This window comes from Dermacentor silvarum, chromosome 10, assembly GCF_013339745.2.
Source record: "Dermacentor silvarum isolate Dsil-2018 chromosome 10, BIME_Dsil_1.4, whole genome shotgun sequence".
Classification (NCBI taxonomy): Eukaryota; Metazoa; Arthropoda; class Arachnida; order Ixodida; family Ixodidae; genus Dermacentor; species Dermacentor silvarum.
The window spans coordinates 77,892,467-77,908,977 of record NC_051163.1 but is presented as its reverse complement, the minus strand read 5'-3'; the positions used below and the strand labels follow the sequence as shown (position 1 = coordinate 77,908,977).

Genomic DNA, 16,511 nt, shown 5'->3' with positions numbered 1-16,511 from the left:
ATGGCGCTAGTGTCACGATGCTAACGCCACCGAACGGCGAGGTCACTTGGGAGAAAAAGGTCGGAGGGGCTCTCTCTTTGGCTGGGGATCGGCGACCAACACGGACGAACGCTTCGCGCGTGCGGCGGCCCGCTTCGCGCGACCGTCGCGCGAGGCTTAGAGCGGGACACCGGTATGGACGAACACGGATCGTTCGAGCGAGCCACCGTTCGCGTGACTGAACACGTGAACGACTAGGCGATGGTGTCATAGCATGGGGCGAACGTATTCGCTCGCTATCGGGTCGCGGTGAGTCGGACTTCCTTGATTTGTCGCGCGCCCGTGTGAATGTTCTATTGGTGGTAATTCGGCTAGTGTGTATTAGTGTATGAAAGGTGCAATAAATGCCCTTGTGATTGTTTGCACTACTATGTGTCGTTCCTTTGTCCCAAGAGCCCGTGTGAGACCCCACATCTGGCTGCCCAACGTGGACCTCTTGGGGCATCGGACGCTAATTTTAAGTTTTGCTCGGTTCGAGATGTTTCAACCGAAGCGTAGTCCTAGCGTGGATTTTGATCGCTAGTGTCGGCGGTGTGCTTTCTTGAGCGAGGCGACGGTTGCTGTAGCGTGTTTGAACTTTTCAACATGCTAAGCCTTTTCGCGAGTGTTTTGAAGTACACTCGTCGGTACGAGAGCCACGTGGTCTGCATCCTGGGAGAGCGAGGCCTAGCGCCCGCGGAGCATTGGCAAGCCTGAAGCGAGTGAGTACGGAAGCCTCGTGGGTGGTCCGAATTTCTATGTAAATAGCTTCTTCTATATCTTTGACTTTGGAAGTCGAGGCTCAGGGAGCCGGGTGGCCGCGGGCCACGGGTGCCGCTACGGGCTGACTGGTATTGCGGCCTGGCACCGGGCGCTCCGACACCGTCTGGGACGGTGGGCGCCGTCAACTCGGATGCTGTGTGCACCGAGCGGAGTAGGACCACCTCACAGAGCTAACGTCTCCTCGCGGCTGCCTGTTCTTGTGCCCATTTTGGGTGTTGTTCTTTTTTTTTTTGGATGCCGGTTGTTGTCAAAGTAGCGACGCATTAGGCCTAAGGCTTAACAAAGCCGCCTGTCGCACGTTGAGGGACACAACCTGGTGGACCGTGGTGTTGAGATGTCGCACATTGCTTCCCTCATTAGTTCGCCTCGCACGAATTGAAATTACTCGTTCGACTCAAGAAAGTAAACTTTGTGCACGTGAACTTAGCATCTGAAATGCCGCCCGGAATTTTAATGCCGCCCGGAATTTTGGCTAGCCGAATTGAACATCGTACCACGTGGGCGATGCGTATGCCGAATTCCTCTCCCTTGCACTACTTTAGTGTTTGTCGAGTGCGTTGAGTGTACGCAGCGTGAGCGGAGTCACCCCTGGTTTGCTGTCACCTGCACATCGTCAGCGCTGCTGCCCCGGACTACAATCGAGCTACCCCAGGCTTTGGAGATGCCTGTGGTCAATTCGGCGCAGCGACTTCGGCGGCCGCCAATGTCCGGCTCGCAACCCTCGGCGGCTGGGAAAAGAGCCGGCAGTCACCAACGGCTACTGCGGCTCTCGTCAGCAGGGCGCGAGCGACGCTTGCTCGTGCCGATTTCTGCGTCGCCGTTTCCGGCTGGAGTCGTGCCATCGAATCTGCAGACGTGGTGCTGTGACCAACGGATGCCAGCGGTGAACCCCAGAGTCAATGTCGGCTCGCACGTTGTGGATAACGCGTGGACATTTACTCGGCGGCGCCACTGTCGCATGTACTAACTTTTGTTCGCGACGGGCGCATTGATAGGCCTTGTGACATGTTTCGCCGGCGTATGTGTAGTGATTTAAGGTTGGGGGGATGTGGGGATGCGCGACTCTCACGCGTCCCCTGATGTTGTTTTCCCCGCATGTCTCCTGTAGTCCGGCTTCTCTGCGTGGCTAAGCCCGGCGGTGGTTGCGGCGCGTTGCGAGAGATGGCGCTAGTGTCGCGATGCTAACGCCACCGAACGGCGAGGTCACTTGGGAGAAAAAGGTCGGAGGGGCTCTCTCTTTGGCTGGGGATCGGCGACCAACACGGACGAACGCTTCGCGCGTGCGCCGGCCTGCTTTGCGCGACCGTCGCGCGAGGCTTAGAGCGGGACACCGGTATAGACGAACACGGATCGTTCGAGCGAGCCACCGTTCGCGTGACTGTACACGTGAACGACTAGGCGATGGTGTCATAGCATGGGGCGAACGTATTCGCTCGCTATCGGGTCGCGGTGAGTCGGACTTCCTTGATTTGTCGCGCGCCCGTGTGAATGTTCTATTGGTGGTAATTCGGCTAGGGTGTATTAGTGTATGAAAGGTGCAATAAATGCCCTTGTGATTGTTTGTACTACTATGTGTCGTTCCTTTGTCCCAAGAGCCCGTGTGAGACCCCACAGCTTTCGTTGGCGGAAACCGAAAATACGTCATACGTGTCGCCCCAGGCACTTTGGGCGGCCAATCACATCATCAAGCCACCAAGCCAAGCGACATGAAAAGCCAAAATGGCCACTCGGGCCGGTGTGGGGTGGCAGTTCCCAACGCATGATGTGGGAACAGTCCCACAGTTGCGAGGCAACAGCGGGGTTATCAATGCATTGGGTCCTATGGGAGCTGTGCCGGAACCAGCCGAAAACAACTTAACAGCCGGGAAAACGCATCACCCGGGTACGTAACAGCGGAGCTCTACTGTATAATGCAATTTTAAAGCGAACATGAAAATCTGCCAAACCATCGAATTCAGGTTGAAACACACAGCTGCTATTGAAAAACTTGAAGGACGCTTAAGCTTTTTTGCTTATCAGAGTGAAAGGCGATAGCTTTCAAAGATCCCCGACTGCTTCTCACACTTCTCGGCAAATGCAGCTTATGTAACCATAATGTTTACCTAGAAACGGTGGCGGCGAACGCTATGCACGAAGGCCAGCTTTCTGGTTCTTTTTTTTGTTTTTAACAGTTTTTTTTTTCTTTAGTCACACATTTATTTTATTGTTTTAATTCTCGTTACCACGGTTAGGGCGCAGCACTAGAACCCGCTTGGTGAAGCCACATCAGCATTGACAGACCTGCTGGAAAAGAGGTTTTTGGTTGAGTTTCCGCATAACAGAATTATGTTTTCTTGTATATTCAAATTACAATCTGACTTAATCATCTCTATAGGTTGTGTGTCATCATCATCATCAGCCTATCTATGTCCACTGCAAGATGAAGGCCTCTCCTTGTGATCTCCAATTACCCCTGTCTTGCGCTAGCCGATTCCAATTTCCACCTGCAAATTTCTTAATTTCATCACCCCACCTAGTTTTCTGTCATCCTGGACTGCTCTTCCCTTCTCTTGGTATCCATTCTGTAACCCTAATGGTCCACCGGTTATCCATCCTACGCCTTACATGGCCTACCCAGCTCCATTTCTTCCGCTTAATGTCAACTAGAACATCGGCTATTCCCAGTTTTCTTTCTAATCCACAATGCTCTCTTCCTGTCTCCTAACATTAGGCCTAACATCTTTCGTTCCATCGCTCTTTGTGCGGTCCTTAACTTGTTCTCGAGCTTCTTTGTTATCCTCCAAGTTTCTGCCCCATATTTTAGCACCGGTAGAATGCAATGATTGTACAAATTTTCTTTTCAACGACAGTGGTAAGCTCCCTGGCAGGATTTGGCAATGGCTGTAGTATGCAATCCAACCCAATTTTATTCTTCTGCAAATTTCCTTCTAAGTTCTCATGATCAGGGTCCCCTGCGAGTAACTGACCTAGATAAACGTACTCCTTTACAGACTTCAGAGGCTGACTGGCGATCCTGAATTCTTTTTGCTTTGCGAGGCTATTGAACATTACCTTTGTCTTCTGCATATTAATCGTCAACCCCACTCTTACACTTTCTCTGTTAAGGTCCTCTGTTGTAATTCGTCCCCACTATTGCTGAATAGGTCAATGTCATCTGCAAATCAAAGGTTTCTCAGATATTCCCCGTCAATCCTCACTTCCAAGCATTCCCAGTCTAAGAGCTTGAATACTTCTAAGCATGCAGTGAATAGCATTAGGGAGATTGTGTCACCTTGCCTGACCGCTTTCTTGATAGGCAACTTCCTACTTTTCTTGTGTAGAACCAATGTAGCTGTGGAATCTTTGTAGATATATCTGAAGATATTCACGTATGCCTCCTGTACTCCTTGATTACACGATGCCTCTATGACTGCTGGTATTTCTACTTGCCAGGACGAAGGCCTCAGGTTGTGTGTAAGTTGTACCTTGCGAATTTTCTGACGCATTTTACATTGAGAAATTCAATTAGTTCAGTAACACCTATGCACCACGCGGAGGGCCTGCGTGGTTCGGGATGATTTTTCTCATTCGAACAATGGTCCTGACACCGACATCAGATTTTCTGTGACACGGGGCCTTTATTGCGATTGCATTCAAATCTGACAGGGCCAATGCACTTACATCTTTGAGCTGTGGTGGATCGGGGCAGTCTCCAGGCTTTCTGCTCTCACCTTCCCCTGCGTAAAGGACCTGCACAAACCACAAAGCGAGAATCATGTGAGCGCTTGACACAGGAAGAGGCAGCATAGGTGATGTTGCAAAAGTGTTGTGCAACACTAGTCATGTCAGGTCACTAGCCATGTGACGTGCACAGCAGATAACGGCCAGTTTAATGCCAAAAACAAAGCACCTATTAATGAGAAAATACATTTGTATTACTCCCATCACCTGCTCGAGCACAGAACCAAATAAGGCAAATTTTTTTGTAGTACATCGCCATCAGCGATAAACTTTCTATAATAGAACAAACGGAGCTGCACCTAATACACCCCTTTGCTGTAAAGTGCATGTACTGTTTATGATGACAAGACTGGTTTGAGTATGGTTCGCATAGCTAAGTTAAACTTAGGTACTTGTATCTGATAAGTCATCACGGCTACATTTCTTGAAAGTAACAAACATACATGTCACCCAAGAGTCCATTATTCAATGAAATACTTGACTTTTGCTGCTGTTACATGTCTCTCCATTAACACTTTTTGCCAACACTCTAATTATGCCCAGAAAAAAAAAGTCCTGATGTCTGAAGCAGAAAGAAAATTTAGGAGCCCACCTGAAAAATGCGGGGGATGTCCTTGGCGTCAGCACGGATGACATCGCCCTGGGTGACGGAGCGCACGTGGAACAGCTTGCTCAGGTCAAGGACGAGGGCAGGGTCCGCATTTGCCCGGTCCGCTTCGTTGTTGTAGAAGAGGATCTTGCGCGAGCTCACCACCACGTACTGCCGCCGCCAGCCGTGCCGCCGAATGTTCTGCTTCTGCGGCACTGAGAGCCAGCCTTCGAGGCGCTGGGGGTCACCGTCCCGACCTCCACCTCCCCCAGAGTTTGTCACGGGCGACAGGGCATCTGGAGACGTCAGGGCCGCAGCAGATGCCACTCGCCGCAGGAGTTCCATCTCGGAGTCTTTGGAGTCCAGCTCCATCTGGAGCTTGAGGCGTGCCTGGCCCTCCTCATGAGCACTTGCCTGCATTAGACATCCTGGGTTAACATCACTTGACAATCCCTCACTTCCGCTGCTCGAAATATCCCAATGTTTTATTGTCATCCCTTATTCCTGCAGACATCTTGCATGTGTTGCAATATATAAACAACCTCCCCAGAGTGTTCTGGAGTGTGCAGGAGCAAATGCGGACCTCAAAATTAAAGGCTGTGTTGGCTCCATACTTTTGACTTTACTGCGCTCAATGTTGCCTGAACCAAACGAAATATTGTGTGGCATAATCATGCTCTATGCCATGGGTTCTCAAAGTGGGTTCCGCAGGCCTCTGCTCGGGGTTCCGCGAGCCACTGATAAATTTTCCCTGGTCCTGCTCTCGACAAGTGTCTAAAACGGCGAACATGAGGTGTGCTTGATCCAAAGAACCTCCATTACTCATGCCCGAGTTATGGTGCCCGAGTGTCAAAAAGCACATCACAGTGCGTAACAGCAACGCGCGAACTGCGCAATAAATACGCAAGCAGCTTGTAGCCACCCAACCTCTGAGAACGGGCAGTGCGCCTAAGCTTTCGCACTTGAATCTCGGAGGCCATAACTTACCACCATGCGCCTTTCTCCTATTTGTAGATAGGGTAGGTGCCGATAGCGTGTGCACTGACCTATACGTTGAAGGAAAAAAAAAACGCGGAGCACCGCACATGCCCGCCGCAGAAGAGCAAGAACGGCGTAGCGTCCAACCGAAACAAAGCGGCGCAGTCCGCATCGCCGTGGTCCTCAGCTTGCACCGTGGTCCGCAGCGGCAATCGTACGCGGCACGTGACTGACAGCAACGCCGAAGCTCTTCCTGCCTAATTGTGGCTTTAAAGCCTCTATTCTTGCGTTTATCGCCACGCGTAACACCGCATTCGCGGCTAGTCGCGTGCCTCCGTAAGTGCGTAGTCGCTATCTCTGATCGCGTCGATAACCACCGCAGTTTCGTCCGCAGCGGTTGCGGCAAATAGTTTCATTTTCACTCGATGCGCGCGTCGGCTGCGTGCCTTCACAACTGCGTAGTCGCCTCCCATGGCAGCGTCGATAGCGACCGCATTTTCGTCCGCACTTCTTGCAGCGAAAGGTAGCTTCATTTTGACTTGGTGCGTCTGTCAGCCACCTGCCTTTTGAACCGCAAGGTCGCCGTCCATGATCGCGTCAATAGCGGCCGCGGTTTCGTTTACAGCGGTTGCGGCAAGCAGTAGTTTCGCTTTTACTCAGTACAAAGCTGTCGAAGATAAAAAGCACCGGCTACATCGCGATGGACGGACAATTTGTTGGCGAGCAGCTGAGTGGCGAAAAAATAATCGGGATGTGCGCCCGTTGGTGCAAAGCGTGTCTCAGATGAAAATGCGCGCCGCGAAGCATGTCGCGAGGCCTTCGCCGCTGCTAGCGCTAATCAGTCATGAGATGAAGAGAATTTCAGCTTCCGCACTGGTCTTGTGCTAAATAGAAACAAGATTTGACGATTCATTGAGTAAATAAAAGCGTGTTGACGTAGTGCAGCATTTGTTTGTTTTCTTGATACCCTCGATAATTCGGTTAAATCGGGGGGGAGGGTTCCTTGGCACATTACGGAGCTTAGCAGGGTTCCCTGGGATGAACGTACCTGAGAACCCCTGCTCTATGCCTTTCCGTGTGGCACGATATCAACGAAACTAGATTATCAGCTTTTGAATCCCATGTACATTCGTTTGGTAACAGCTAATGCCCTTCCCCACAATTTTTCCCAAGATTTTTCTCACAATGACATACAACTCTGCATTGTGCCTCCAGAGTAATGGTACATCTGAGTGCTTCCTACAATGCTCTGGCTAAGTTTGGTACAATGCAGAGCCCTCTCAACATGAGAGGCAGAGAAGGCATGCTCAAGCCAAATGCTCAGCTGCTCCCAGAGCAATCAGAGGAGCCACACGATCGGAATTTGGTAAGATCTCGGTCATCTCAGTACCAAGTCCCAGCTCGAAGGTGAAAGTGCCTCCAAGCGCTCTGGTGGCGCTCTGAATGAACCAGAAAAATAAGTTCTAACCGCTTGATTTCAACCAGTGGTATATAAACTACACTACGAGACTGCTCTCGAGTGCTCAAAAGTGCCCAGTTGAATGTACCGTAAGGCACCCAACCACTTCTGAACCAAGCAATCAGTGTTCAACAAAGGTTTACACTATTCAGAACATGAAACATCTTTGAGACTACTCTTGCGCCTGCATGGCAATTACAGCATACACGAAGCAGTCGTGCGCCCTGTGGCCAATTGGCGCATATCCAAGGGCGACTCACCTGCAGCTCGGCGAGCTCCTTCTGGAGGCGGCTGACCATCTGTGCGTACTTCTCACGCTCCTGGGTGAGCTCCTGCTGCAGCTTGCGCACCTCGCGGTCACGCCGCCGCAGGTCTCCGGCCGCGCGCCCCTTGCCGCCGCCCGCAATGTCCTTGCGGTTCATGATCTCGGCCAGCTTGTTGACGGCCTGCAGCTTGAGCATGCGCTCCTGGCCAAGCTGCTTCTGGAGCTGCTCGTGGCGTGCCTCCTCGGCCTGCCGCTCCTGGCGCTCTTTGGCAAGGGTGGACTCGTGCATGGACCGCTCGGCATTCAGCTGCTTCTGCAGCTGCTCCATCTCCAACTCGCGTACTGCCCTGTGTTCCAAGACAGGTGAGAGGGGTCGTTAACAGCACCAGCACAACATCAGGCCGCAGTACATGAACAGGGAAACGAGGAAGAGAAATACGGGGAGATTCACCAGTGCGAGTTCTGGCTGGCCAACTTGTAGTGGTGTAACGTGGTTAATAAAGAAAAGAAGAAAGAAGAACATTTTAAGCATAAACGTGAGGAAGAGTCCATATCTTACAGCCTACACAGCTAGTTGGGCGAGTTGTTTGAGTGTAATGGACGCATGATGCACTTAATAGATGCGGAAAATGAAACCACAAGGAGACGCACCGCACACAGTGAACACTATGCATGTCTCGTCCTTCTATTGTCGTCTGTTAATGTTAAGCGCATCTATACATTGTTATAGCAGGCCACTTGTTCTTAAGTGTTAGGTGCAGTAATGCCGTCTGTGCTGATGACAGTATGGACCAGTGTCCCAGGATGCTTTCCTCTAAAAAGGGAGTGATTGCCCTGTCTAGAGTATTTAGCGTGGTTTACGGCAGTGTTACTCACACAATGGTTCCCTCTGTCACAGCCCAACAAGAACTTTTAGAGAGCTACCTCATGAAGCTGGCTTAGATGGCAACTTGTTCTTACCTAAGTGAACAGAATTAAATAAGCATATGCTATGCAGGCAAGACAACTGAAGTGATTTGTACTAAGCAGTACCTCGGGCATTCTGGGAAAACAGGTTAATCACATGCGAGAACTTGTTTCTTTTTTTTCCCCCTTTTTGCTGGCCAATTTTAGTCTAGTGGCGAATTCCATTGGGAGAACAGGAGCAGGGCGCCGCACAGTGCGGAGTCTGGCGACAGCGCAGTGAGAGCAGTCACACTCGACCTGCCACTGGAATACGGCGTGCATTTGGAGAGCAGGTGGAAGGGGGATGTGTGAGGAGAAATGTACCATGTGACTAAAGCAATCGACATCCCACTATTCTCTGCAGGAGAGCGGCAAAACACGCGTGATCGTCTTGTAATCTGTCGGGCGTAACGCTGTCACCGTTTGCGGCCACGTACTGCATACTTTTATGCAGCGCCGATGCATACCACAATGTTTCAGCCTGCGAAGATCATCTGAAACTCCAACTTGAATCTGAAGTTGAGCTCCAGCAGCTTTCGCTGCTGTCACCGTAGAGCGTCTCAAGCACTTCAGCAAGGCGAAGACGCTTTGCTGCCGCTGTCCCACGCGCATCCAACGAGGAGCAAGGCGGACTAGAAATGCCAGGATCTGTCGCTAAATTGCTGCGAAGCTCGCTCGTATCACCGACGTCAAAAACAGCGGTCCCGAAACACCAACTACGCTTAGCTGCCGCCATTGCAAAATAAAGCAAAATAAAAAGAAATGAGGAGGATATGACGGTTTAAGTCATGTGACTTCCTCCGTACTCTGCTTTTCAGGCGAGAGCAGTCCGGACTGCTCCCGGCTGCTCTCGGCGCAGCGAAACTGCTCTTATTCTACCACTGGATGACGGCTCTGCCACTCCTGTTCGACCACTGAAACACGTCGCCTCTGGAATGAGCACTTTCAGCGTGCTTTTGAGTGCTCCTGTTCTCCCAATGGAATTCGCCATAGGGCTGCCAAGGCCAGTCACCCACTTGTTCGTGATGTAATCCAAGCACAACAGTGGTCTTGCTGCTTTTTGCCACATCGGATATCTTTTGAGCGTACTAAAAAGGGCAAAAGATTCACATCAGGCAAGTTATTCAATCAAGGGCAAGTTAACAGCAATTAACTATCAGTATTTCCTCACCCTCCCTAGCCATCCCTTCTTCTTTCAGTACATATGGTTTTAGCTGCTTCCATGACTAATTTACAAAGCTCCAACAGTGCCATCTGCTCACTAGTACTACAGTCGAATCTCGTTAATTCGAACTCGAAAGGCCCCAAAGTATGTTCGAATTAAACAAAGTTTGAATTAAAAGAAGGACTTAATTTTGAAGTATTCGTGCACCACAGCACGAAGTACAAACAGTGCGAGTCGTGAAATATCGCGGCGCGCAAGCACGTAGCGAGTGAGGGCCACGAAACTGCCCATGTCGGCCAACGCTCGCTTCCCGATAACGGCAGAAAGCGAAACTTCAGGAAGCGGGTGACGCCGGCATGGCGAAGGGCGCGCGCGGGGACCGTCGAAGGTGAGGGAGGAGGGCGGCAGGGAAGCGGATCTGGCCTCGGTACGATTAGCCCCAGTAGCTTCGGCAACCCCGTCGCTTCGGTGGCAGTGGCTTCGGTGGCTCCCCTCGCGCTCCCTCTCAACTCCCTCGTCCCTCCCTCACCCTTGACCGTCTCCGTGCACGCCCACCGCCGTGCCGGCGCCAGCTTAGTCCGCTCCCTGAAGTTTCGTGTTCTGCCACTTGAAGCCAACATTGGTTGAAGCGAGTGTTTGGCCGACGTAGGCAGTTTCGTTGGCTGGACTGGGCCTCCGCCATTGCTTCCCTCTACGCAGCAGCCGCAGCGTTGGCCGAGACGTCAGTACGTACACGCGTGTTCCAGCGCGACACATGCGTGAAACGGCGACCTAGCCATCTGAGAGAGTGAAACTTCCGCCGCGTTTTTTTCTCTCTCTTGTTTTCTCCGCGCGGCGTTGAGGGGTCTCACCTCCTATGGCGGTGTCGGAGCAATGCCGGTCAGAGGTGCCACCACGTGATTTGGCGCCCTGCTGAGAGCATTGTCGGTGCGTGGTATGTTCGAATTAACCGTCGCAAATGCTTTCGCGCTCGAATTACCGGGCGTTTTTCGCCCAGTGGAATACACTTAACGTTAACAGGACCACAGCGTCAGTTCAAATAAACTAGAAGTTCGAATTAAGCGTGTTCGAATTAATGAGATTCGACTGTAGCAGGTGAGGTAGAAAAACAAGGTAAGTCAAATTATGCAAATCAAGCTATAACTTTGCAATCATCATGCAAATGGGCACAACTGGGTCAAAACTGACAAGCAGGACAGTTGCTGTCCAGTTAGGGAATTAATTAATCCTTCACAACAGTGTAAGAGGCACTGAATGGAAAAAGGCCAACAAGGATAATTGCTGTGACCTACTAGCAGCAATAACAAACTCCCAGGCAAAATAACTTGACTGGTTTTCTTCTGCTGTGAGCCCGTGGTAATGTTATCAAGCGTGCTCTGGGAGCTCCTTTTATGCCGGAAGAGAAAGGAGGGCGCATGCCACTCTTGCTTACTCCGGTTCGGTCTCGGCTCTCCGCGCGTCTTTCCTTCTCATTTTTATAGCACGTGACATTACAGCAGCTGGGAACACATCAAACCTTTGCCTTTGGCTTGAGTTTGTCCGAAAAGTGGTGCATGGGAGTGAGAGATTTTGTTCGAAATAACTGTCGCATGGTGTTCAGAGTGTGAGTTTGCACGAGTCCTTCTCTATTCATGTACATAAGACTTTGCCAGGACCAATAGAGCAGTTTGAATTATCCGTAAATTTCAAGAGGTTTCGAATTATCGAGATTTCACAGATGACTGGGCTGCATTCGTGAGTTCCACGATAAGCAGTGGAACCACAATAAAATTCAACTTCCTTATTACTTGTGTACTCTAAAAACTTCTGCGATCAGACGTACAGCTATCGCCATAGATTGCAAGGTTTTTGGAAATGCAAATGGTTTTACAGGAAAGGACCTGGACAGTGTTGGCTTGTTCACAACCTCAACTTCCCCAACAAGGCTCTGGCTTTTACAAAAAAAAATTTTTTTTTGCAATCACAATGGGAAACGTACTTGATTGGGGCAAGGCCCTACGCACCTGTCTTTCTCAAGTCCTGCAGCGGTGTCTTCGAGGACCGAACGGTGGAGCTCGAGTGAGTCTGCACGCACCGTGGCCACCTCAAGCTCTCGACTCAGCACCTGGCGCCGTTCTTCAAGCTCCTGGACTGCCCGGTTGCGCTCGTCCAACTCCTCCTTCAGCTCATGGACCTGCGTCTTGTATAGCGTCTGCGATGCATAACAGAGAAAAGGAGATCACCAACATGTCATGTGAAGGAAAAAAAAAAAAAGAAGCAGTGCCGTATGTCTTTACAGGAGGAATCCATGGAGAGGTGCGCAGACACTGCTACTCAACTGCCTACGTTTTTAACGACATTGATGTTTGAAGTTGAAGTGAAAGCAATTATAAGGTTAAGAGACTATGCTAGTGGCTAGAGGAAAGCAGAAAGTGTGCTCAATTTGCTCGGTACGGGTGCCTGGGATGCAAATTACTTGCAGATGATGCTGTAATATTCCTACTCCATGAGCTGCCTTAAGGCAAAGAAAGTTTTCGTTATGTGGTAACAAGGACACATACTGACTCTACTGATCTAAATTGGAAATTTATTAGACAAACATCTTTCTTTCAAGAAAACTGCAAAAAAGCTTATTTGTAAAACTGCGTTGAGTACACAAACAAAAAGAGCGGGCAGCTAGACGCAGTCAATGTGACACCATGCAAGTACAGGAATGCATGTAAGTACAGGAATGTCTGTTGCTTCAGGTACTTACAAAAGCAACAGTAACTTTATGAGCTACGTTTTCATCCTCGCCAGCCTATAATGTCTGAAGCCTTACTGCATACTGTTCTTGTTTTGGTAAGCAGCGAAGTCACTGTCTGCAGATGCAAGTTGCTTGCACTAACCAGCAAAAAAAGAGAAAAGACACGGAACTTGCTTTTTAAATATGTGTGTGGCTTGATTGGAATAATACAACTATACTTGCCGTGAAGTACTGTTCAGCCTCGAGCTGGTCTTGGAGCTCCTTCATCTGCAAGTCATCCACTGTTTTTGCCCTAGAATAGAAAGAAAGGAAATGCACAGCAGCATGAGTTGTACAAAAAAGTGACAGATCCGCTGAATTTTTTTTTGCGCTTTCTGAACTGCCAAAATGCACCACACACAGCCTATGCCTGTGTTAACATCCATTCCTGCGTATAAGTGACAGAATGACACGTAAGTTTTAAATGACCTTGGCAATTTTAATAGTGAAAGGATTCTGCAATCCCTTCAGTCACCATTTTTCACTACAACTAAGTCATGTTTTGGCACAAAAATGTTGAGAAATCCAACATAACATCACTGACCAATAATTTGGACTAGAAGGGGACCACCAAAGCATCCAAATAATTGGGAGTTGGAAATACCAGATTTGCCCCAAAATAAGTAACTTTATTCCACAAGTGGCAAAAAAAAAAAAAAAAAAAGGTGTGGCATTATCGGATCGTCAATTTTGGAGATACTTTCAATGCCACATGACTATAATGCAAGAAGCATCGGCGTCTAGGAGCAATGGCATTCTTTGGCCAGTACCAAGCACGCTACCCTATAACTATGTGGAAATGCTGCTGCCAAACGTGCGCAAATGCGCTTGCCCTCGGCCTAGACATTACGTGGCTGTGATGTTCTAACAGTGCCTTTTATGCTGTTTCTTTTCGTGCTTTTCGTGCCTCGTCATTGGTCAGAGCGACACTTCGCATGCCTTATCAACAGGAACAGCCAGCCATGAACAGTGGATGAAGAGAGCATGAAAAGGCGGTGAAGCATACCAAAAGTGGGAAGGGGCAATTGTCACGGGACACTGCATGTATTCCTTAATTATACACGGGTGCACACGCCGTCTCCTGTCACAGTGTGAGCACCGACATGCCTAATAAATGTACTGGCAGACCTTCAGGGCTATTTCGGACGTGCCGGTGGCGATTTTAGCCCTTGGGGGCAGTAAAAGCGATGCATTCATTTTTTTGGACTGCCCGATTTTTCGGATGCTTTCGCGGACCCTAGCAAGTCCGATAAATCGGACGTTGACTGTAATCACGCATGTCCGAATTATCGGTCGTTGACTGTACTATTAAAAAAGAACTACGTGGTTTACGTGCTAAAACTACTATCTGATTATGAGGCACGCCGTAGTGGGGACTCCGCAATAATTTGGGCCACCTGAGGTTCTTTAACGTGCACCTAAATTAAAGTACACGGGTGTTTTCGCATTTCGCCCCCATCAAAATGCAGCCGCCATGGCCTATATTGATTAATATTCTCGTAAGCACGATTACCAGGGCTCCTTGCACTTCAAAATTTACCAACATCGAAGTACATGAACATGTCTCCATATTCCACCCCCCTGAAATGAGACTGCAGCAGCTGAATATAGAAACCACCACTGTGCTAACCCATGGCTAATCAACAGTGGCCAAACAAGGGAAGCCTTATACCCAATTTCATACATAGCAGGTAATGCTATGAAAGGCTAGAGGGACTTTTCGCCGTGCTCAATTTCGCTGACCAAAAGGAAGTGAGTCAAATATTAAATTGAATTGAATTCTGGGGTTTTACGTGCCGAAATCACCATTTGATTATGAGGCACGCAGTAGTGGGGGACTCCGGATTAATTCTGACCACCAGGAGATGCCTAACATGCCCCCAATGCACGGGACATGGGCGTTTTTGCATTTTAGCCCCCATCGAAATATGGCTGCAGTGGATGGAATTTGACCCTGCGATCACGTGCTTAGCAGCGCAATACCACAGCTGCTAAGCCACCGCTGCAGGCAAGTGTGTCAAATATGAAAGATGTAGGTATGCGTCATGTAATTCGATGTGACATTATGCTTCATCCTTTTAGTAGCGAAATGTGGCATACTTACTACATGGAAGGCATCGCACATCTGAACTTAATTATTATCGAAGTTATTATCGAACGCATGTTCCTGCAACCAGCGGCCACAGCACACTGCTCGTACTCGTGGCCAAAACATATTACCATAGTGAAAACGCAAGGTGCACAAATATAATGTGATTTGATGCAGCCTTTGACAAGAAGTTGTAGTTGCAATACATGAAGCAGTGATTCCGCAGAAAGTGTTGCTGATCAAAAACAACTGCACTTTGAAACATGCCGAGTGAGCCTTCTATGGCTGGACTACTAGCGCAGCTTTCACAGCATCGCCTGCTGAGCATGAAATGTAGTTTAGGCTAAGCCAATGTTTCAACAAAGCAACATGTCTTCATCAGGGCCCTAACAAGGGTAAGTCCCCTTGTTGAAACATTGGCTCTGGGTTGGGGCTTCTCTTGTTGATCTACTGTTCAGGACTTCAAATCTCCATCGTCCTGTGAATCCTTTGTCATGTTTTGAATTCATGGCTGGTCTCAGAAAAGAAAATCCCAGTGAATTAGAGCCCTGGCTTCCGCAACCCAAAAGAAAAACAGTGTGCAACAAAGGATCGAGTGAAGCATAGGGTAAAAGTTGGCTGCGTGAGCTGGATTGCAATTACTGTATTTATTCGAATATAAGGCGAGGTTTCTTTCCCAGTATTTTTATCCTTGAAGTCACCCCCCACCTTAAACGCAAATTTTGCCTTCAGGTGTGGCTTCACGGCAGCGCGCGCCGTAGTTCTGTGAAGCCACACTACAAGGAGAAATTTGCATTGCCGTGAAGCTACACCTAAAGACAAAATTCGCTTATAATCCGCATTTCGCGTGTTGAAGCTACCTTTCCCCCCTATTTCACGGTCGTCATATTGCCTTTTGGCTGTGCTAGTAATTCACTATTTCAGGCAATCCCAGCCGAGTCTCGATAATCCGTCGGCTACTCTGTATCACCTTATATCAGTATACATGTTTTTTTTTTTGATCCCCCAACTGCACACTCGCCTTATAATCATGATCACCTTATAATCGAATAAATACGGTAAGCTTAGGAATAGTAAAATAAATAGCGCACAAAGAACGATTGAAGGGACAGTATGGTGTGGTTGTTATCCTGCCCCTTGTTTGTTTCTGTACCATTTGTTGCACACAAGCTTTTTTACAGTATACCACCTAGAAGGAAATGTGGCACGAGTTGTTTAAAGGGTGCCATGACACCCTGGGAATGCTGGGATGTGGAAGGTTCGGCTTGTCTTGAAAGTGGCTTGACCTAAGCAAGATCATAACCATAAATAAAGGCTCCTTGAACTAATCTTCACAACAAGCCGTGGCTCTCCCACAACACATTGTAATATTTGCAATTACATTTGCTCGCTTATAACAACTAATCAAGGAAATTGAATGTGTATGACTGTGCACAGTGGGTGCAGACATTCTTACATTTTCTCTAAATTTAGTGCCCTGCTAGGGGTTCATATTAGATATAACTGTTTAGTACCCTGCGACAGACTGAGATCTAATCTGAGATCTTCAAGGTGACCTGGCCCTCCAAGAAACACACCAATCCTGACACTCCACTTCTTGGCATGCCCTTGCATATAACAGGGTCATAGCCCCCCATTTTCCTTCTAAGTCATAAAAACAAACCAATGCATGGTGGCCACGTTGCGGCTCTAATGACAGCTGTCTTAATGCAACAGAATCGAATCTGGGTGACGTG

General features: G+C 49.0%; 1 protein-coding gene across 1 annotated transcript in view; it reads right to left on the bottom strand.

Annotated features, from left to right (window-relative positions):
• The window catches only part of LOC119466145 (rho-associated protein kinase 1-like), a 69,522-nt gene that overhangs the window by 16,933 nt on the left and 36,078 nt on the right, over positions 1-16,511 (bottom strand). Inside the window, 5 exon segments of the mRNA XM_049657528.1 lie at positions 4,462-4,530; positions 5,114-5,524; positions 7,808-8,159; positions 11,926-12,113; positions 12,870-12,939. Of these exon segments, the coding sequence (XP_049513485.1) occupies positions 4,462-4,530; positions 5,114-5,524; positions 7,808-8,159; positions 11,926-12,113; positions 12,870-12,939 (1,090 nt within the window).